This window comes from Scleropages formosus, chromosome 13 (assembly GCF_900964775.1).
Source record: "Scleropages formosus chromosome 13, fSclFor1.1, whole genome shotgun sequence".
In the NCBI taxonomy this organism is placed as follows: domain Eukaryota; kingdom Metazoa; phylum Chordata; class Actinopteri; order Osteoglossiformes; family Osteoglossidae; genus Scleropages; species Scleropages formosus.
Genome location: NC_041818.1, coordinates 16,414,477 through 16,435,280, shown reverse-complemented (window position 1 = coordinate 16,435,280; position 20,804 = coordinate 16,414,477). Strand labels below are relative to the sequence as shown.

Genomic DNA, 20,804 nt, shown 5'->3' with positions numbered 1-20,804 from the left:
TGCTCAAGGGGTAAATGTAGCCCGAGGTGAGAGTCGAACCTGCGACCGTTGGATCCAAAAGCAGTAGCTCTATTCCAGCCATAACTCTTCTCAACATGAAACCCAGTGAAATTCAAACACGAACCCATTGTCGGGAACCCAAGGAAAGAAATTTCTAAATATTCACACACAGGGAGTTTTTAAATGCAAATAATAGCACTGACACAAGATAGTAGTGAATAGAAGTTTTGCTTTATTAGCTGGATCGATATTTTATGAGGACAGGATATGTAGTTCCTATATGTTTTTGGTTGTAATGATGACAGACAATCTCCACTTCATAGAGGCTGAAGGATACCTTGACCCGCTCATTGGGCGATGTCAGAAAACACAGGGTGTAGAGGGCAAACTCAAATTCAGGACTGACTCCAATGAAGATACTGCCTTTGGGTTTGATCCCATTCTTCCAGCTAAACTGTAGGGCCAAGATATGTTTGTTCTCATCTGGCTGTTTTTAACGGAAAAGAGAAAATTATTAATTTCAGACAGTTCCCATAGGAAATTACAAATTATAAAAATTACAGTTCTTATAAAAAAATGCCCTAAAAAGTACTCTCTGGCTTGGCCTAGTATGTGCATGGTAAAATAATTGTATAGAAATACATAAACTAGATCATTTCTACCATCAGACATAAGGTGAAGGTTTTATTTCATTTTACTGGACTAATGATCATTCAGAATGTTATCACAATATGGTATTGTGCTTTTTTTGCACAGTGATTAAATATCTATGAGAACATTTTGTCAAACTTGTTCCTTTTATTGTCAACATCACTAATATAATGGATATACTTTAATTTTCATTGGATTTAGTTACTGACACAGTCAAACTTAGAGAAGGAGCAGATAAAAGATACAAATAGTCTGATATCCAATCTGTCTGTTCTAGTATCATGGCTATGAGAAATTAGATAACATCTTGCATTTATGCCAGGTGACTTTTTACCTGGGGTGAATTTGAATCTGAGCTGTATCCCTTGTAGTCAATATGTCCCAACTTCTCTTGTAAATACAGCTGGATCCAGTTGTGAAACCCAATTACTGTGCGGCCTCCTCGCGTCTCCCCGACAAACACATGCTCAAATCCCGAGGAGTCTGGTCTTAGAAACACAGGACTGTGGTTGGGGCTAGTTCGTAAAATCACACAATAAATGTGATCTGAACAGTTTTTTAATTTTGGGAGAACAGTCATTGCGTTATGTTTACAAAATTATCTCAACTTTTAAATGGCATCCTCCTTCATGATATTGTAAAATGAGTCAGGCACATTTAAAAATGTATCATTTTCTTCAGAAATTGAATGTTCGACTGATGGTTTGCAAGGCTAAGAATAGTTTTTGCTGCCAGTTAATTTAGGATAAAAAGAGCATGAGCTTGTCGATTACATAACTATTCAGATGTCTGAACTCAAAAATTGGTGGAACAACATTTTGCTTGAATTACAGCCACTGGTTCTTTGAGTTATTTTGCCAGCTTTGCGTAGAAGCTTTGATCCACTTTTCCATATATTCCTGACAGATTTGTTGAAGCTCTCTGATGTTGAATGGTCTCTTATGGATAGTAGCATTCAAGTACTTCAGCAGATTCTCCAATAGATTGTGTGGGTACTAATTTATTTTCTGAGAATAAGGCCAAGGATACGCTGGCCAAAAGGCTTGCAAAGAATATAAAATACATCCATCAGTTCTCCAAAACCACTTGTCCATTGCAGGGCTGTGGTGTTCCAGAACCTATCCTGGAATCACAGGACTTGTGACAGGGTACACCCTGAACAAGGCATCGATCCATTGCAGGAGAATATAAAATACCATACTAATACATTGGTTAAGGCAAGTATTAGTACCAAGGAGGAACTTCCCTATATAAAAACAACCATACATGCTGGGTTATCAGAAACTGTTCCTTTTCTACAGACGAGTGTTTCAAAATAAATCCAGCTGACTTTTATTGAGTTTAAAAGCTGACACTGTCTAAAAAGAAGTATGCAGTGTGTTCTGTTTTTGTGGTATCATTTTATGTGGGTGTCAGCAGCATAATGTGATGCTGAGTAAGAAAATGTAGAATATGTGGCATTGTAAAGAGATTTTGGCATACCTGCTTGACCCCCTTCGGGCATACAGCTCAAACCAGATACCATAAAGCTGTTGCTTAAATTCCTCAGTGTCCTTAGGAGAGAGCTGTTTCTCTACAAGGTACTTGTGAGTTATCTGGGACAAAAATGTGACAGATCACTTAAGATGGGTTTATGACATGAAAGAAAGCAAACCAGAGCTGGTACTGGAACCAGTCACATTTTGTGAAATTTTGCATTATTGTACCTTCATGGGTGCCGTCTCCATAACAGAATCCAGGAACTTGTGATTTTCGACTATCTCCTCTGGGGTCACGACCTCAGGCTCTCCAGCATCACTCTCATAATTATCTAGAAGGGATATAAAGGCTGGAAAGGGAAATAACATTGTGAAAAGGAAGTCCAGATTACTTACAAAATTTCAAATTACAATGCCCCACTTCCATATCTTACCCAAAAATGTTTCTTTTTTGAAAATGTCTTCATCCACATATGTGAATAATGGTAAACCAGCTGTATCGTTGTCATCATTGGTGGTCATCACACCCCTGGCTTTTCCCTCGCAGGGACATAAGAAGAGGTATGAAGTGTAATTGGAAATAAACATATAAGATAATTTGCACCAAATATTTCCCTTTCCCCTTTTCTACCATTGTAAGGCATAATATTTTGAAACTTTCTTGTATTTGGCAGTGGAATATGTTAATATGGTCTAATGAGAGCTGATATCAATAATATTAATTGTGAGAAAATAATTTATGGCTACCTATCTACGTTATGCAGAAGGAGCCATTGGAATAGTTAAAGTCAATTATCCCAAGTCCCACCTCATTTTGTACACCAATCAGCTTGTGTATAAGAACATGGTAAACAAAGTTTGTTTCATTTCACTGAGTCTGATTGATTCTCCGTACTTCTGTTTTCCATTTACCTGCAGAGAAATCCGGTAATCTTTCCCAGGCTGCAGTCGATTAACATCACTGTCCCACAATTCCTGCACCACCACAAATAATTCACGTTCACTTTCATCCATGATGTGTCCACGTTTGTGTGAGCCAGGATAGTTATTGCAATTCTGACCAAGGAAACAAGAAGACCTACAGTTTTACCACCCCAAAACCACACAAATCAAATCCCAAAACATGCTTATAGACAGTGGGTAGACAAAAAATGTCAACAAAAAACAGTTGTCAAGAGATATTTGAATAGTTTTGAAAGAAAGCCTTGAAGAATGAAGGAGATTGATATCTACTCCACATCACATCCTAAAGAACTTTGGCCTTTCAGGTACAATGATGTTCAGATCTTGTGGATGGGATGTGCCTTGAAAGATGCCTGACTTCATGATGTTCATGAAACTACTCTTGTATCTCTTGTCTTGACTCTTGTCATGAAGCCAGTTTAATGTCATGTATTTCTCAGCAGTTCATAAGGTACACTTTTGTTAAGACTGGGTCGCTGAGCCGCTAATTCAGTTCTGTGATCATTTTCAAGGCTGTTTTATATTTTTGGCACATATCCTCCTAAATGTTCACATACTTTCCCTATTGGTGAACTTCAGCCTGCAACTGCTGATATGCCTATTTTTAGCACCCCCTGGCCCAATTAATAATTTTGCAGTGTTTTATGGATACACTTGCAATCCAAGGTGCCAGCCGTATCCCTTTCAATCTGTGTCAGCTGTCTGATGGTGCGTTAGAGTCGAACATAGTAAAGTTCTGATTTATTAAAGTGCCACTTCTACAGCTGGCACATAATGACTTGTATTCATCTTAGTATAATTTTCTTGTGTAACTGTGTTTGTTCATGGCTTTTTTTATATGTCCCATATGTGCTGAATGAACACAATTTCAAATATTGCTGAACAAAGGGCTGATAAAATGAATACCTACTCTAAACAACAGGCAAATAAAAACTCCTTTGCGACATGAAAATTAAAATTGCATGACACAGAATATCTGAAGAATTACGTGCATAGTAGAATAAATGTAGGGCATAACTGTTGATTAATGACATCAAAGGTCATTTCTGCAACGACACGCTCAAGACCATGGTAAAATGTGGTTTTAAGTCAGCTGTTACTATCTTTGACCTCTCATATGTAACAAAAATATACACACAGACGCACTGACAAACATACAAACATTTACTTCTCGTCCCCGTCTTTAATGTTCCTTCTCAGTCCATTTGAAACCTTTGGTTGTAGTCCCACAGCAGCGTCAGGGTAAAACTGCAGCTATAAATCCTGTACCGTGTCCCACACAGTAGGTCCCGGGGTCAGATAAAGAAGCCGTGGCACTCCTAGGCCACACAGACAAGCAGAGAGCTTTTTAAAAGGTTATCCCGTGTCAGCAACTCTAGCCAAAGGGATTAAATTGCGTGTAGTGCTTTTTAAAACCTCTGGCTACAACATGGACGCTCTCTTTGTTTTCCTTAGTTCTGCCATTGTCGCTTTCTGCCCCTGTGTTCCCCCTTGCATCCCTGCATCGTGCCCCAGCCTGTCCACTCCTGCTGTGGACCAGTCATTGCAGCCTTTTTTTTCCAAATATGCAGGAAGGCAACAATAACCTGGGGTTTTGACATTATTCAGGTCTGGTTTCATTCTCGACTGTACTGCTTTCAGGCCAACTTGCTATGATTGCTCCTGTTTTTCTGCTGAACTGAGAATTAAAGTTATATATTGGCTGTGTAATAAATGCATGAAAAGAAATTAATGAAAAGCACTTGTATGACACTGTATTTCTGATGATTACAAAGGGAGCTATTAAATTCTCAAGAGCAGTCTACCAAAGAACTGTTGAATGAACAAATTAATCTTTTAATTTTATAAAGTATATTACAACACTAATGAACAAATTTGTATTTTTCTTACTGAGCTTGGTTAGATCAACTGCAAATTGATTAACAGAAATGCTAATTTTACTAGTGAGAAATATTATTACTCTCTTCACAGACACAAATGGCTTCAAAGTGAATTGTAACGAATTCAAGATTATCAAAAACCAGAAAGAAGCACAAAGCTTTAGAATAAGGGTTTTGGTCAGTATAACAGGATGTCTGGAATGCCATGTCATTTCTTAATCTTATTCTTTGAAGCTTTACCGAAGTTTACATTAACATTTGAAGGATAATATCCGTAAGAATAACAATACATGGCAGACAACAAATTATGAATCTGAAATGAGACTTTATACCAAATGGCATTAAATTTTGAAGTGATGTCAATTGAAAAGAGACCTTAGATTGATTTTTTTGTGAAGATTAGGGGCTGACTGATGTATTTCTCAATCACTGTATGGCTTCTCAGACATCTCCACTGTAATGCGTTGCTTCTCTTGCATTGGAGACAATGGCTCCACCAACTTGTTGTGCACCTGCATCATGCCTGCAAACAGGGGAGAGAATTAACTTTTAAAAATACTGTTAAGATGTTCTCAGACCTGCATACTCTTCAACAGTAACCTCAGTTTCAAAGAGGACATAGAAATAGTACAAGTAAGTTATGACTATACCTCAATGGGCCACGATTTTAAACTGACTGCAAAATGTTCAAAGATGAGAACCCGGGCAACCAACTCCGTAGACACATTGTGCAAACGAAATTCACCTTTAAAATACTTCACTGTTTTGACACGCAGCTCCAGGGTGGCATCCTCATCACACACAAAGAGTGTCTGGGGGTGCTGCTGGAAGGCTGACACAGTCCACATGTGATTCACACCCTCCTCAATGGCCTTGTAAAGGGCAAATGCTTTGTGGGCTCCTGTGATCAGGATCATTACCTAAGGAAATTAGTCATCATTCATCACCATTCACAAATCCAACCTGTGTTTAACAGTGGATTTTATTCTAAACATTTGCCTGAGCATGAAGAATGAGGATCTGGATTTCTACTCAAAGTGTGCACTCGATCCAGCACTGCAGTCATATTAGATGCTACAGAAAGGTATTTCCTCATACCTCTTTGGCATCCATGACAGTGGCCACCCCCACTGTGAGGGCCATCGTTGGCACCTTGGACAGGTCACCATCAAAGAAACGAGCATTGGCCAGTATGGTATCAAGAGCTAAAGTCTTCACTCGGGTCCGAGAAGCAAGACTTGAGCCTGGCTCATTGAAGGCTATGTGTCCATCAGGTCCAATTCCTAACACAAGAAGATCGCAGTTTCTATGATCACTTGGATATAATACTGAGAAATCACAAGACTCTTGGATTTTAGGCTGCACTGATATTTCAAACTGATCAGCTGCCCTGTTGTGTGCTCTGAGAGTTTACCTCCAACAAAGAGCTCGATTCCTCCCACAGCTTTGATTTTCTCCTCGAAGGCATCACACTCAGCTTGCAGATCGACAGCATTGCCGTCCAGAATGTGGGCATTCTCAGCCCGGATGTCAATGTGTTTGAAGAAGTTATTCCACATGAAGGAATGGTAACTTTCAGGATGATCTCTTGGAATTCCTTATAAACATTGTTAGCAAGTTAGGCAGTTGTGCCAGCATGGATTCCACAATTTATGTTCTTAATATTACAACTCTTTTGTGTTCATATCCAAATGTGAGATTTCAGCTTTCACTAATTCATGAAACACACACTCATGTTCACTTCATAACAAAAAAAAGGACATACCCACATACTCATCCATGTTGAAAGTTTTAACATATTTAAAGGAGAGCTCTCCTTTCTTGAAGTATTCTATTAATTTTTTGTAACATCCAAGGGGGGTTCCTCCTAATAAATCATAAAAATGAAAGCAATATAAGATTATGTAAAGAAACACTCTGTAGGAATCTGCATATCCGATTTAAATGCACTTCACTACAAAAGCTGCATTGTTGTGAGATAAGCAGCCTGTGCCTGGCGTGTCTCAGTGGTTCCTGGGCACTAGTTAAAAAAAAAAAGCTGGTAAAGCTGGTAAACTGGTAAAGTTTACTCACCTGTGGGCAGTCCCAGGGTGAAGAACCTGCCCGGGCCCGGATTAAAGTGCAGGATTCGGTTCCTGATATACTTGGCAGCCCATTCGCTCGCTTTGTCATAATCGTCAAGAATAATCAGTTTCATTTTCAACAAAGTAACGTTTAAACCACTGCCGGAGGTAAAGGAAAATATTAGCAGGACTCCTTTAAAGCGTAGGAATTGAGCAGCGTTCGTGTGGTTGGGCGCTTTGCCACACCTCGTCCAGACTTTGGCACCATAAAAGACGTCAACCGTGCCGTTGAGGCGCGAGACTCTACCGAGTCTGGAGCCTAGTATTGGAACATTAAAGAAGCGGTATTAAACACCTGTTGGTTGTAGTCCAAGAAAGTGTGGACCTTTTGCTGTCCTGCTACAAACTAACAGTTCGTGACGAGTTTATTTTAGATTCAACACACTTTTGTGAACAGCTCACGAGCAGACGAGGCTTTCTTCGTTACCTCATGTCGCATTTTCGTTCGTATTTAGCGGAAACGAAAGAAAGAAAATTCCTAAGACCGTTACTGCCGGATAGCATAGTACACGTTAGCATAGCTTCATCCTAGCGTAGCAAACTGTTCTTGTCTGTATTTCATGAGGAAAAGCTACTGTGGTGTTTTTGTGTGCAATATATATCTTTCACAATGCCCACAATAGTAAGTTAAAGGTAATGTAAATGATGTAATAAAATGCATTTCCATACTCACGGTTCAAACCATTTCCTTTCACGCAGGCTTTTTCTACGCCGGGAAGTACCTTTTTACTTTTTTTTTTCTTTTACAGTTCCTGGCGTATCTCATACATTGACCTGTGGCTGTGCTGTGTTATACTTCAAAATTCGTCGAAATAAGCTTTAAGTTAATTTATAACTAACAGTTAATAAAACATTAATTTATGAATTATTCAGCGGTAGATCCAGCATCAGACGCGTGACAAGTGATTTCCTCAGAAATCCCTCGACATTTATCTTAGCACGTTACAAGAAGAAAATACACATCAGGGCTTTCACTTCCATTTCCTCATGGGATTACAGTTACACGAGGCATCTTGTGTATTTTACCACATCACACGCTCCTGACGGGGATAATGGCGGTAACTGGAAACTGGGGAGAGAACCTGGTCAAACGCGTATGGACCTGCTACTTGTGACCAACAGGTACTACGTGTCACCTGGATATGTCGTCTCAGTACACAATGAATGAATAAATGAAATGAAAATACAAGTTTTGTTTCCAGCTCAAAATCAGATGAGTTTATGTGGGTAAACATGTTCACAGAAAATAATTCTGTCACCACAGAATGAGTGAAACATCAGGCTTTGATTCTCCTAGGAACAGTTCCTGTAAATACTGAAGTTAACATATCAAATGAATTGTTTACAACTCTACACAAATTCTCCAGCACATTTTCTTACAGACAAATAGGGACAAGTAAATATTGTTGGATGCTACTTTGACAAAAAATACCAGTGCGCTATTATTTTAATCATTTGCAGGTTATGCCTTTAAACCCAATACAGTAGCCAACTATACTTTCTTACAAGACAATTAAACTGAAATCCCTTCAGTTTTAGGGTAGTGGTCCAGAACTTTGGGGGGGGGGGGGGGGGGGGGATCTTGAGGAATAACCCAGAACTATACTTGTAAACTCAAAAGAACAATGAAAAAAACACAAAATGCAGTTTTGTCTAGTTTGACACATAACCCTAGAACACAAAGAGGGATATAATACAAACCTTAAAGCTTACAAACTGAAGCAAAACATTCAGTCAATATTTAGTCAAACATTACCAAACCTCACAGATTTACAAAAGAAAACTTTTAATATTACAGTGCATTTTGCTGTGACATGGCCAAACAGTGGAAAAAAGGAAAGCCAAATAAAGGAGATGTTGAGATTACTACATAAGACCAAATGATGCTATCACCTCAAAAGCTGCAACACCATTCTGGCACTGTTTCATGGGATGGTTCCAACCGCCTACATGACATCCTGGGTGATGGTGGTGGCTATATATTTAACATCTGAGGAACAGAGTTGAAGAGGAACAGCAGAAGTTAGTCAATGTCCATCTCAGGCAGCTTGCTCTCCGCAGATTCAGGTGCAGGCTGGCTAGTGCCCTCTGCTGACCCTTTCTCAGCATTTGTAGGTTGGGCCTCTGTGCCTTCCTGTCCATTTACTGGTCCGTTCTGTTCCACCTTGTCATCCTTGGGCAGCTCAACCTTTGGCTTGGGCTTGGTGATGATGGGGTTGCAAGCAGAGAATAATTCCTGTGGCACAGCAAAGAAAAATGTTTTCATGAATGGACATCAGGACCTTTTAAGAGTATTACTTCCACATTCCATATATAATCAGACTTCCCCATTTTAGGCATTACGTATCCAACATATCTTTCAAGTATAACTTCTTAACTTTTTCAAGTCCTCATAACTCCGAGTCCCACCTTTATTTTTGACTGAATCTCTTGAACTTTTACTACTGGCTCCAAAGTGAGATCTTGTTTGCTTTGCTGGTTCATTTTGCTGTTCATCCATATCATGGCTTCACTGACCAACTTATCCACTTTCTGTATCTCAGCATCATCTAAATGCTCATACTGTTCCTCCTAAAATTAGAAGGAAACAGTGAGTTATACATGATACAACATAACTTTTCAAAGAAGTCATCAGCTGTCTCGATTTCTGAGACTACTTATGAGATATTGGCTACCTTGGTCTTGTAGGATTCCACAATCTTCATGTATTGCTGGATTTGTTTCCCTAGTGCCTCAAATGCTTTTGGCCTCTCTTGAAATTCTGCACACCTGTCTTGTATGGGCTGGCCTATTTTCTAAAGACATTTTATTGAGATTTTAAAAAAAAGAAACTAATGTTTTAAACAAACAAAAAACAAACATTACATCTTCCTTACCTTCAGTTCAGCCAGTTTATCAATGTAGACTTGTTTTGGTTGGTCTTCTCCATCTTCATATAACCAGTTCTCTGTGTCTTCAAGTTTCAGTGAAAAAGTGTCTCGGTCCTACACGTGATAGGAATTAAAGCATTTTACACTGCTACAAAAACATCTTCCATTAGACATTAATTAATTTTGTGTTGCATAATTTGAAATTTCTCCTGCATGAAAAAAATCAAGTTTAAGTAACAGACTTGAAAGGTATAGATAGAATGTAGGAAATTACTCACTGCTTCAGCAACAAACTTTTCCAGCACACCATGTAGTTTGTCTCTCATTTCATACACATACTCCTCCACACAGTTCTTTGCATCATTCCTCTCTTTCTCTAGTTTGTCCTGCATAATCATTTTACCCTAAAGGAAATAGAACTTAAATTAGAAATGGCCTACTGTTCAAATATGACAAGACTTTTTGAAAAAAGTCTCCTTGTAATGGAAAAATTGAACAGATAGCATGGTATACACACCTTTCTTAAAACCTTACCTCATTCTCAACATATAGATTAACCATGTCATTGGGCAGCTGCCAATGAAGATTGTTTTCAATGAGAAGGTCCACTGTCTTTGTTTTCACTTTAGGTTTCTTTGCCTGGGGTGGCTGATCAGTCTTTTTCTCCTGTTTATTTTCATCCGCTGAAGTCTGAGAAAAATATAAATTATGTCAAAAGGCAAAATGGCAATTTAATATAAAAAGATAAACCCAAATTATGAATATTAACTTAAGTTGATACACCACCACCATTGGTAATTTTACAGAAAATAGCTATTAGCAATAGTGCCATTTACTAGAATGAATTTCTTGTACATATTGCAGTATGAATTCACAGTAATGACTGGTAGACTAACATTATCCACGTACGCTGAACGGCACTATATGTAAACGTCAAGTCACTTCACCAAAATAGTTTCAGTAAATTTCATGCCATGCAAAACAAACATATTGCAAATGTATGTGGCCCTAGGGAAACTAGAACAGGTTGCCATTTTAATGTGATTGATTTAGAGTCAAAAGTACTCTAAAATCTCAAACATATTTAATGCACAAAATAAAGCATTTCTCAATCTTCAATTTAGTCTTTGTGTAGCATATCAGAGCAATGATATCCAATGATTCAAAAAGTTTGAACAGCAATTCATAAACCAATACACATTTCAGACAGGTATCAATGATGCTCAATATCCCTGTACTTCAGGTACATCTGTACAGTCTGAGCACTCATCTACAAGCAACACACTAGTCAGTATGTGAATAAGCTGAGAAGGTTATTTCAGCAGGGTTTATCATTAGTAGCATTAAAGACTGCTATTACATTCTTAAATAATGTCCCTTTCTGGAACATTTTGACTGGGCAATGCATTTTTATTGTGTTTATGTTGGTAAACTGACGTGTTATAGCATATCCAGGTACAGCAATGAGCAGGGTCACTATGACAAAACTCGGTGCACTGCTGTGCAAATTTCAACATTTCATATAAATTGAGACCAAAAGGAACATACATAGGAAAAACTTACTGTACAAGTCAATGTCTGCTAGAAAAGGATGAACTAGAGTAATTTTAGACTTTATATTTCTGTGTAGCAAAGTAAAACATTGAGTTTTAAAAAAAAAAAAGGCAGTGAAATATGGTGTTATATGAACATCAATCAGTTTGTCACTGGCTTCATGCCGCACATAAATTGCTGGTACATTACACTATCAACATTCAGTTCATGGCTTTTTTTAAAATGACAACTTTTGATGAAATTTTAGCTACACTGACAGCCGTAGTAGTGTTGAATGGATCTGATGTCTCAACTGTTAACATGTGTCAAAAGGATATTCAGTCACCTCCATTTCTTCCATCTCAGACTTCTTATCAGAGTTTTCTTTCTGTACATCACCTTGGGTTTTCTGTTCATCTTGGTCAACCTGCATTTTGTTCTAAAAGGAAGCACGGTCTAAGTAGTAATTGAACCATTAAAACCTTTATTGCCATATTAATTTTTCAGTACTTTGCTACACCTTAAAGGTACAGAAGGGCACGGAAGCTCAGCAATATTCATATGAAAAACTTTCTGCTAACTTACTCCAGTAGCAAGTATATTTACTTACTTACTACTGGAGCTGGACGCATCCCTATGAGAATTTTAGCTTTCATATTCAAATAATTTAAATTAACAGCGCAGATGACAAAAAGCCTGCTAATTGGCTTTAATTTTGAAATCCCATTTCACTGCGACTACTTCCCTCAATCACAGTACATCAAGCACTGGTCCTTTTCATTTTTCACAGTTCTAACTAAATTGGTTACCTCATTTTAAATAAATTATAAACTTTAAAATTTACATAATTTCCTTCTTTTCACCTTTGGTCAAACATGAACCAGCTAATTTAGGACTGATGCAGCAGATAAGTTCTTTAACATAAAAGTTAAATTTATCAAAACTGAATGCTATTAACCAAAAGGCAAACACTTTACCTACATTTCATTTGTGTTTTGAGTGCAATCGATTTAATACTAAACACTTACCTCATCATCCTTCACAGCTGATTCAGTTTCCATTGGCTCCTCGTCTTCCTCAGACTTGTGGACCTCCACAAGCGAAGCACTGGACACACTGAAGATCCCATGAATATTGACACGCACCTTCACTTTTACCTTGGAACTCTCCCCAGAGGCCTGGGGCACAACCTTCTGGATCAAAAACTGACCTGGGGGTATTTGAAAAAACAAAAAACTCAAATCCCTTATATAACTTCAGTATACGTTCTAATCAGGTGACTGTTCAGAAGAATAAATTGCATCTTTTCCACTCTTCTGGCCTGATTATTGAATTTAACTTTCAAATTCTGTGTACTATATTGCTTCACAAAACACTATTGCAGCAATACCTACTTTTTGGACATTAATAAGACTCCTTATAAGCTCCTTCAAAAACATATACATTATTTTACAAAAGCAACACAAAACCGAATATTATACAGAATTCCATACCTATTGCTGGATCTGGATAAGGTAGCTCTTTAGGACAGCTGAAGTAGGCCTCCAATGCAAAGGGCTCCTTGCGATAGAAAGTCAGAACTTTGGAAAAAGGAGCTGCATGGTTCTTTGGAAACACCTCACAATCACTGAAATCAAAAACCACACCTGTTACTTTTCACCACAGATTACAGTCAGCAGTTCACAGTATATTGTGTTGAATGGTCACAAAAATGATAGCACTGGTTGACACTGCAGGTTTACCTTAAACCTTCCTCTGCAGCAGAATTCCATTTCAAAGAGATGGGATAAGGAACCACGTCAGAGATGGAGAACTCCCGCACTTTGAAAGCAGGAGACAGGATGGCACACTGAGGAAGAAATAAAAAAATATTTTAAGACTACTCCTGGACAACCATTTATTGTGTATGAGCACAAGTTTGCTGCTTCCACTGACATTGGTGAAACTGGTTTAAAGAACTAATTCAGGTGATTTTAAAAAGAAAAAGGAGGAAGCTATGCATAAACCATGACTGCAGTAAATGTAAATAAAGGAATGCCAAAATACCGCCTGCCTAAAAAAAATCATTTTAGTTCACATCTGAAACAGTACACATACATAACACATTCTGTACAAAAAAGTACCTTAAAGTAGAACATGTTCTCTGATTTGTAAAATGATGTGTCTGTGATCCCTGAACTGGAAATCGCATACATTCTTGCCCTGAAGGCACTTTTTGGAACGGAAACAAACCTGCAAGGCACATCCTCGTGCGACGGCCTCATCTGCATTCAATGTAGTGCTCAGCTCTTTCCCAAAAAATTTGCTGATTCTTTCCTTCACAGCTGGAATTCTGGAAGCGCCACCGACAATTTCAACAGCATAAATATCCTCCTTCTTCAGCTCTGACAAGAGTAAAACACAGTCAATAATATTAAGTGTCCAGAAGTTCCCCCTCTTCAACCTCCTTCTCCACATACCCATCAGATGGAAATTTGTTTGAACACATTTCTAAATACAGCACTAACATCACTTCTCTACTTACTAGTTTGTTCCATAAGACTGTGGAGTGGAGCCTCCACTCTGGCAAGAATACTTGCACACATATCCTCAAACTCCCCTCTAGAAGAAATTGGTAAACAGATTATTTAAAAAAATAACAAAGCAATAAAAAAAAAATGTACAAAGTATAAATACCTTTTGCATCCACATGCTATACTCAAACACAGAACACTCATCACGCATTTATCTACTGACCTGTTGAGCTTTCCAGTCACATCTAATTCATTCATAAAGCACTCAATGTTCAGAGGTATGTCAGAAGAATTGGCGCTCATTAGTTTCTTGAGTTTCTCACACTCCTGGTAGAGCCGAACCAATGCTCTTGGCTTGGACTTAACATCTAGTTTGTACTTCTTACTGAACTCTTCACAAAAGTGATTTACAAGCACCTCATCAAAGTCTTTTCCACCCAGCTCTAGGTCAAATGCTGTAGCAAGAACCTTTAAAAAAAAAAAAACATGGTATGAGAAAATGCAATTTCCCCAATGTCTTTTAATGATCAGTTAAATCAGAGGCTGCTGTCTACTACATACCTTAAGTTTCCCCTTATTGAAGGCGCAAGCTGAGACCTGGTATGCAGAGTGACCAAGATCCACAAATACCACTGTCCGTGGCTTTTCCTCAGGGGCAGGAAGGTCCTGCTTATAAATCCCATATGCCAGTGCCACTGCAACACCACATGTAAATATTGAAAACAAACATGAATATTGCTATCGGTGAGCAATCAGTTATTTAAACAAACCTGTTAAATGTCCAGGTGACTTGCAATTCATACATGTATTGAAAAAAAACCCATAAATTCAGTGAAACTATATTATTTATTGTGTCAGAGGTTGACATCCAGCTTTCAGAAAACTGTACCTGCAGTCGTTTCATTCATCAGCCGTAGGCAGTTAAGGCCAGTAATTTGTGCAGCATCCACAACTGACCTTCTCTCCGCATCAGTATAGAAGCAAGGGACCTAAAAATGACAGTCATCAAGACCCCTACAGACACTTCCTGTGAAACTTGGCTTAAAAACACTTACACTGACAACACTACTAAACCATAGCTCATAGGGCTTATTTTCAAGTTGCCTTGGACAAAGGCTTAATGAGATAAATAATAATCCATATTTATTCTTCAATAGTCCAATAAAGTACACTGAAATGCTGTATTGTATTGACAAACCTCTCAGAACAGCAATACCTAGAAGGGTAACACCAAGTCGCACTCACAGAAATGACGCAGTCAACCACATTTTTCTTCAGTGCACTTTCAGCTGTTTCCTTCAGTTTGGTCAGCAGCATTGCAGTAATCTGCTCAATACTGAAAACCCTCTCCTCTTCCATGTACATCACCTTTCAACACAATTATTAAAAACATTTGTCTATAATTTTTGTACATGAAACAGGCTAACCATTTTCATTTTGCAGGAAAACAAGTTAATTATAAACAGCTTAAAAAGGGAGCCTTTAAGACAAAGAGTACACAGGCTGTACAACTTCAAAGTCACCTTGAGAATACTAGAGGTTAACAGCCCTGCAGACACTTCTCCACTCCAAAGCACAGTTGTATTTACGAAACAGCACTCAAGACTTGTTCATTTCCTCTTACCTTAATGCCAGTTGCCCCTGTGGGCATCTGGACAAGATCATACACAAGGCTGGATTTCAGGGACTGGACAAAGGGATCAGAATATGCCCGGCCATGGAATCGCTTAAACCCTTGGACTGTGTTCTTGTAGTTTGTGACAACCTAATTGGAGTTTATCACAAAACACCAGAAATGCTTTTAGTATCTTGCCTAAAAAAAAAAAAATAGGACCACATGGAAAACAAGATCTTCTGAAAGTTGGTAGAAGTGGTAAAGTGGAAAAGCAGAGCAAATGCAATGTAAATTCATATCACCTAGAATTATACTATCAAAGAAAATAGCCACATGGTGACCAGTGCGTGTACCTGACTTTTTGCAGCTGCACCAAAAGAACGATTCCGGGGACCGAAAGAGATACATGCCCTAAAATGAAACGTCAAAAGATGTTAGATGTTACATCACACCAACTGCACACAGTGAGTAACCCAAATAAAGTTTAATAAGACAGTTTTGTACAAAGACTCCACTGACATTTTACACTGGTTTTTACTGGGACCAAGGCCACTTATATGCAGGGACCTTAACGACTTCACCCATAATTTCCTCTATTATCAAACTACACAATGTATTTTTAACTGCACACAGGGGAAAACCAAAATAAAAAATGGGGGGCTCTATTAAATGACAGTGTGATAATAATCAGGTCATGTGTTGAAATTCTGCCCCAGCTCAGTCTGCATGGTGTCTTCACACGTCCCCTGCGTACACGCAGATTTTCCCCCCGAGAACTCCGGTTTCTTGCCAGGTTCCAAGGACAATAATGCTGAGGTGAATAACACGGTGCTGTCAGTGTGCGACTATGACATAGGTAACCATGTATGTCATGGTGTGTCCTGCCCCGTCCTCTGGATCAACACGGCCCTAAGGGATAAGCCGTTACTGTAAACGGATGGCCATGAAAGGTTACAGCCCAAGCTAGGCACGTGTGGTATTCATAATAAACACACTCTGCATACATTCTATTTTAATACGGTGATGTAGACAACCTTTAGTCAGTCTGTTATATTTGACTTGGGGGGAAAAAAGGAAAAAAGCAATACTTAAAGATGGTGTTTAACACAATGAATTTAACAAATTTGCCTTTTTTCCTTAAATCTTTCCAAGTGAACTTAGGCATTGATCAATTAGATGTTTTCATAAGGCTACGCGCTACAATTATTCTGTTATGAGCATATAAACATCTCACAAAGGATCACTGGAAATAAGAGGACGATGTTCCAGTAATTCTCAACCTTTAGTTTAAGAATTTAATTACTTGCACAAACAGAGCAACGCGTTTTGCTGACAGGTTCCGAATACGAATGTCAGCTCAACACCGAGGAGTCAATCGATTCAATATAGGCCAACATCCAGCATTACAACAGTCACTGTAGTGACGCTGCATTCCAGCTGACTGCATAAGTAATAACTGGATATTCGGACGCACTGATTGTTCAAAATTGGCTAAAAAAAATTAATAACGTTACACCGTGACGTCAGCGATCGCCGTAACCTTCAGTTCAACGCTATATAATGTAGGCAAAATTCTTGACAAACTAAGAAAGTGAGCGCATCTTTATATATTTGCGGCGTCCCGTCTAAGAGTGGCTGCGTTGATCAATCAATGTATGTCTCTGCCGTTTAATTTAACAGCGCGACTGACGCGAAACCATGAGGAGAGCCTCGCTCTGCCGAGCATTGCTAGAATGTTCCTGGCGCGCGTGCGGGCTGCTCCTCCGTCCGGGCTGCCGCGAGCGGCCGGCTAGCCGACACACACGACACGGAGGGCGGCGCACTGCAGCGGCACAGCGCTCCCACGGATTTTAAAAAAAAAAAAAAAAAAAGATGACACCTAATAAATTGGGACGCGACGGCTTTCCCTCAAAAAGCGTAGTATAAAACAGTGCCTGGTGGTGGTGCGCCTCAAAATTCACGCGTGAACGAAGCTCCTCTGACGGTTTACCGGAGTGTTCGGTCTCCACACAAAATAATAAATAAATCAATGAACAAGGCCTCAGAAACGAACAGCTTGTTGTTTTGTGCCATCGCCCCCGGCCCGTGCCGTGCACGTTTCTGTGTATAATTTGAGCAAATCGCTGCAAGGAAGGCGAATGGAATGGATTTTTCTTGTGGTACTTACGGGGTACACCGGTCGCTGTACTCGTTCGCTATCGTCTCTATCCCTCCGGCTCGCGCTACGGCCACATAGCAGCTCTGAAAGCCGACATCGAATCCTACCACTGACATTTTGCTGCTATAAAGACAGCTACTGTATCATAAGACCACTACACGGAGCAAAGAGTCCACGCGCTCAACGGTGATGTGATGAGTGAAGAATAAGTGTAAGCTGAGAAGCGTACGAGAGTTGCGCTGTTTAATTCATTATCGACGCCACAAGTCAATAGGACACCGAACTACACTGCCTCTCTGCGAAGTACAAGCCGGTTATTTCACTGAAACCCGTAGCCCAGCTCTGGCCAGCATATGTAAAATCCCGTCTCATGTACTCTCGCGATATTTTCGTAATTCTGGCGAATCCGCGACTCTTCTGGTAAACTTGAGAAGACTCGACTTTTTTTTTTTTTTCACGGAAACAGCTCCGAAACCGTAGTTAGGTGATCCGCCATTGAGTGACTAAACACAAGTTGCATTAAGGTTATAAAGAGGTAACACTAGTAGACTGCACTGAATAGACTGCATTCCTTACAAATTACTAAATACCTCACAGAACGGATGTACTGAAAATGCAAAGAAAGCAATTACTTATTAAATTATTTGAAATAAATTGGTTACTGCAGTGCGACACTAGTATATAATCTAGTGACTATGCAGAGTGAACGAAGACAAGTTGCAATCAAAAATAATGTTTTCATATAGCGTATTATTATATCTGCAGCTATTTGCATGGTCGGTATTAGAATAGTCATGATCATGATGTTATTATAGTTTAATCTTTTTTCCTTTTCCGTGGGTGATTATTCAGTTTCTTTTTTCCTGGCATCAAACACAGGCATGGAATACCGACTTATGGTTGCAGCTTTGTGATCTCGTCGAATAATAAGGGGTAAATACGAATCTAGTCATCATTCGTGCATTCATCATATTTCAATGAATTACCGCTTCAAACGGAGCTACAATCTGTCGGCGCATCAGACGTCACTGCGCCTTTCTGCGCTTCGCGATCTGCGTGTCGTCACTGGGTCACCTCATTAGCATATCTTCGCCCTGGTGTATTTCGGACGACTGCTTCTGCAACCCCTCATAAAAACTCCCCTGTATTTATGTATTTATTTATGTATTTATAGAAACGAAAGAGTTCTTCGTGTCAGGCTTTGCAGACTGGAAACTGTCCTGCACTTGTCTTCCATCATGGATTGACTATACTAAGTCTTAAATACTGTAAGGGTTTCACAGCCTGCTTTTAAAATCCACAGTGGTAATATTGTAAAAGAAATGTCACCAAAGTCATAGTATTAAGTGTGCATTTAATAATTGTTACCTATAAGGATACATGTTATTGCTGAACGTGGGTCGTGCACATGTAATGATTGGTCTGCGATGGCTTGGTGTCCTGGGTGTCTAGGATTTACCCTCCTCAGCCTTGCGCCCTACATTTTCCAGGATTGACTCTGGGCTGCTGTGACCCTGAATTGCACACATGCTCACTGATAGTGAGACAGTAACTCAGTGAATGAGTGTTAGTGAGTCAGTAATCATTGGTAACAAATGGAAGTGCAGGAATAATACAAGAAATGATACAAGAATTTGAAACTGATTAAAAATATTTCACTGTAATACCTAGACCAACCAACTCAACCATCTCAGATTGCAAGAGCAGCAGATTTTCTTATGTCTGTCGTTAACTGAACTCCCCCAAAGCACTGCAAGGAAAAAAACTGTGTGCATTTTAACCTTTAAGGATCTTTACTTGCTGGATTTCACAGATTGTACTTTGTAACCTAATATGGTATACTGAAAAAGTGCAGTAAAACTAATGTTCCAGCTCAAGTTGGCAAAATTTCATATTAACCCTATTAGTCAACTCTTTGCACCGTGAAATACATATAATGTTGCAGTTAAAGTTGCATGTTTAGAATGTATTCTGACAAACAATAATATGGAACAATGCCCAATTACATTTAATATATACAGTACTGTAAAATTGCATGTTCACATTAGCCCCAGCACTGCGTATGCAGGGCTTGTCCCCTGTGTTTACCTGGATTTCTTTTCACGACACTGATATACTGTCTATTTTGGTAATTCCAAAACAACCTTGAATTCTAATATATGATGTGTATCTGGCCTGCCCTTTATTTGCAAAGGTTAACTTGACATAATCCTTCGATCATCATTTTTTTTAAAAATGAATGTTCAGCTTTAGTTTAACCCTTTGAGATACTGGTATCCTGTACAGGATGTGCTCTTCTAGGCTCTGAACCACTGAGACTCTGACTTGGAGAAGCAGTTAAGGAGTGTGAAAGAGTGAGTTTTACGTTAGGTGTGAGATGTGTGCCAAGCACCTCTCACATTTTAATGAGATTTGCATTGCAAAAAGGCTGCATGTATCTATATTTATATATAGACATTGTAGCATCCCCCCACAGAAGTACTGGAGACAGATTCAGAAGACATTGTTCTGGTAAAGTACTCTTTATTGAATGTGTACATGTCTTATTAATAGCAGCGTTGACTAAGAAGCCACAGACAGTATGAGACAGTCTGCTACATACTTGAGAGTTCCTCCAGGTCGTTCTGAGGTCCCTGCTCCATGCAATGGTTAGGGGGTCACCCCTTGAAGCCTCCCAAATTCCCCAGTGGCACGCAGAACTATGTACAGGAATAGATAATAATACCAACTATTTACATTAATCCACACCAGCCCCCCTCAGCATCTTTACTATATATACATAGTAAAGGTGCTAATATATATATGTATAAGGAAATGGGACAAAAATGGAGCTATGATTAGATGGGAAGGGTTAGATCTTAAGGGCTGCATAGCGCTATCCTTTGTAAAACACACACACACATAGACACACAAAGATCTGTTTTTTAGAAATATGCCCAAAGTGGACAGATTCGATTCCTCGTTGGCTTCACTGAAGGCGCGATCGCTGAAGCCACCCATCCCTCGGCTCTCTTCTCGGA

The 20,804-nt window shown here is 39.1% G+C and overlaps 3 protein-coding genes across 8 annotated transcripts; all 3 read right to left on the bottom strand.

Moving 5' to 3' along the window:
- Positions 1 to 235: 235 nt before the first annotated feature.
- On the bottom strand, positions 236 to 4,496 carry endou2 (endonuclease, polyU-specific 2). The gene is made up of 7 exons (XM_018756339.1): positions 4,255 to 4,496; positions 3,042 to 3,185; positions 2,564 to 2,669; positions 2,358 to 2,479; positions 2,134 to 2,246; positions 986 to 1,139; positions 236 to 487 (listed from the first exon to the last, which is right to left on the bottom strand). Exons 2-7 carry the CDS (start codon positions 3,141 to 3,143, stop codon positions 236 to 238), a joined length of 849 nt encoding a protein of 282 aa, XP_018611855.1. The 5' UTR covers positions 3,144 to 3,185; positions 4,255 to 4,496.
- gnpda1 (glucosamine-6-phosphate deaminase 1) lies at positions 4,381 to 8,661 on the bottom strand. Of its 6 annotated transcripts, none has more exons than XM_018756458.2 (8): positions 7,769 to 8,661; positions 7,046 to 7,354; positions 6,738 to 6,839; positions 6,387 to 6,569; positions 6,071 to 6,255; positions 5,718 to 5,892; positions 5,348 to 5,495; positions 4,381 to 4,411 (listed from the first exon to the last, which is right to left on the bottom strand). In XM_018756458.2, the coding sequence occupies exons 2-7, from the start codon at positions 7,167 to 7,169 to the stop codon at positions 5,395 to 5,397; spliced, it is 870 nt and encodes a 289-aa protein (XP_018611974.1). In that variant the 5' UTR covers positions 7,170 to 7,354; positions 7,769 to 8,661; the 3' UTR covers positions 4,381 to 4,411; positions 5,348 to 5,394. The 6 variants fall into 6 exon arrangements, with proteins under 6 accessions (XP_018611974.1, XP_018611977.1, XP_018611978.1 ...); XM_018756459.2 differs by lacking the exon at positions 4,381 to 4,411 and having other exon boundaries at positions 4,999 to 5,495; positions 7,046 to 7,194; positions 7,282 to 7,354; XM_018756461.2 differs by lacking the exon at positions 4,381 to 4,411 and having other exon boundaries at positions 4,998 to 5,495; positions 7,046 to 7,194.
- On the bottom strand, positions 8,659 to 18,144 carry hspa4b (heat shock protein 4b). Its single transcript, XM_018756456.2, has 19 exons — positions 17,794 to 18,144; positions 15,980 to 16,037; positions 15,636 to 15,776; positions 15,257 to 15,379; positions 14,901 to 15,000; positions 14,573 to 14,706; positions 14,235 to 14,479; positions 14,023 to 14,099; positions 13,731 to 13,882; positions 13,241 to 13,347; positions 12,992 to 13,125; positions 12,527 to 12,708; positions 11,845 to 11,937; positions 10,500 to 10,655; positions 10,244 to 10,369; positions 9,972 to 10,079; positions 9,771 to 9,890; positions 9,505 to 9,666; positions 8,659 to 9,331 (listed from the first exon to the last, which is right to left on the bottom strand). Exons 1-19 carry the CDS (start codon positions 17,898 to 17,900, stop codon positions 9,119 to 9,121), a joined length of 2,538 nt encoding a protein of 845 aa, XP_018611972.2. The 5' UTR covers positions 17,901 to 18,144; the 3' UTR covers positions 8,659 to 9,118.
- Between the last annotated feature and the right edge of the window lie 2,660 nt (positions 18,145 to 20,804).

Excerpts from the sequence above, each read along its gene's own strand:
- endou2 (XM_018756339.1), bottom strand. The coding sequence starts at position 3,143 with ATGGATGAAAGTGAACGTGAATTATTTGTGGTGGTGCAGGAATTGTGG. Across the intron at positions 2,247-2,357 it reads TGGAGACGGCACCCATGAAG|ATAACTCACAAGTACCTTGT; the intron begins GTACAATAATGC and ends TTTTTGTCCCAG. Across the intron at positions 1,140-2,133 it reads GCCCGAAGGGGGTCAAGCAG|ACCAGACTCCTCGGGATTTG; the intron begins GTATGCCAAAAT and ends TGTGTTTCTAAG.
- gnpda1 (XM_018756458.2), bottom strand. The coding sequence starts at position 7,169 with ATGAAACTGATTATTCTTGACGATTATGACAAAGCGAGCGAATGGGCT. Across the intron at positions 6,840-7,045 it reads CACCCTGGGACTGCCCACAG|GAGGAACCCCCCTTGGATGT; the intron begins GTGAGTAAACTT and ends ATGATTTATTAG. Across the intron at positions 5,893-6,070 it reads CTGTCATGGATGCCAAAGAG|GTAATGATCCTGATCACAGG; the intron begins GTATGAGGAAAT and ends TAATTTCCTTAG.
- hspa4b (XM_018756456.2), bottom strand. The coding sequence starts at position 17,900 with ATGTCAGTGGTAGGATTCGATGTCGGCTTTCAGAGCTGCTATGTGGCC. Across the intron at positions 15,777-15,979 it reads GTGCAGCTGCAAAAAGTCAG|GTTGTCACAAACTACAAGAA; the intron begins GTACACGCACTG and ends AACTCCAATTAG. Across the intron at positions 10,080-10,243 it reads AAAAGTTTGTTGCTGAAGCA|GACCGAGACACTTTTTCACT; the intron begins GTGAGTAATTTC and ends TATCACGTGTAG.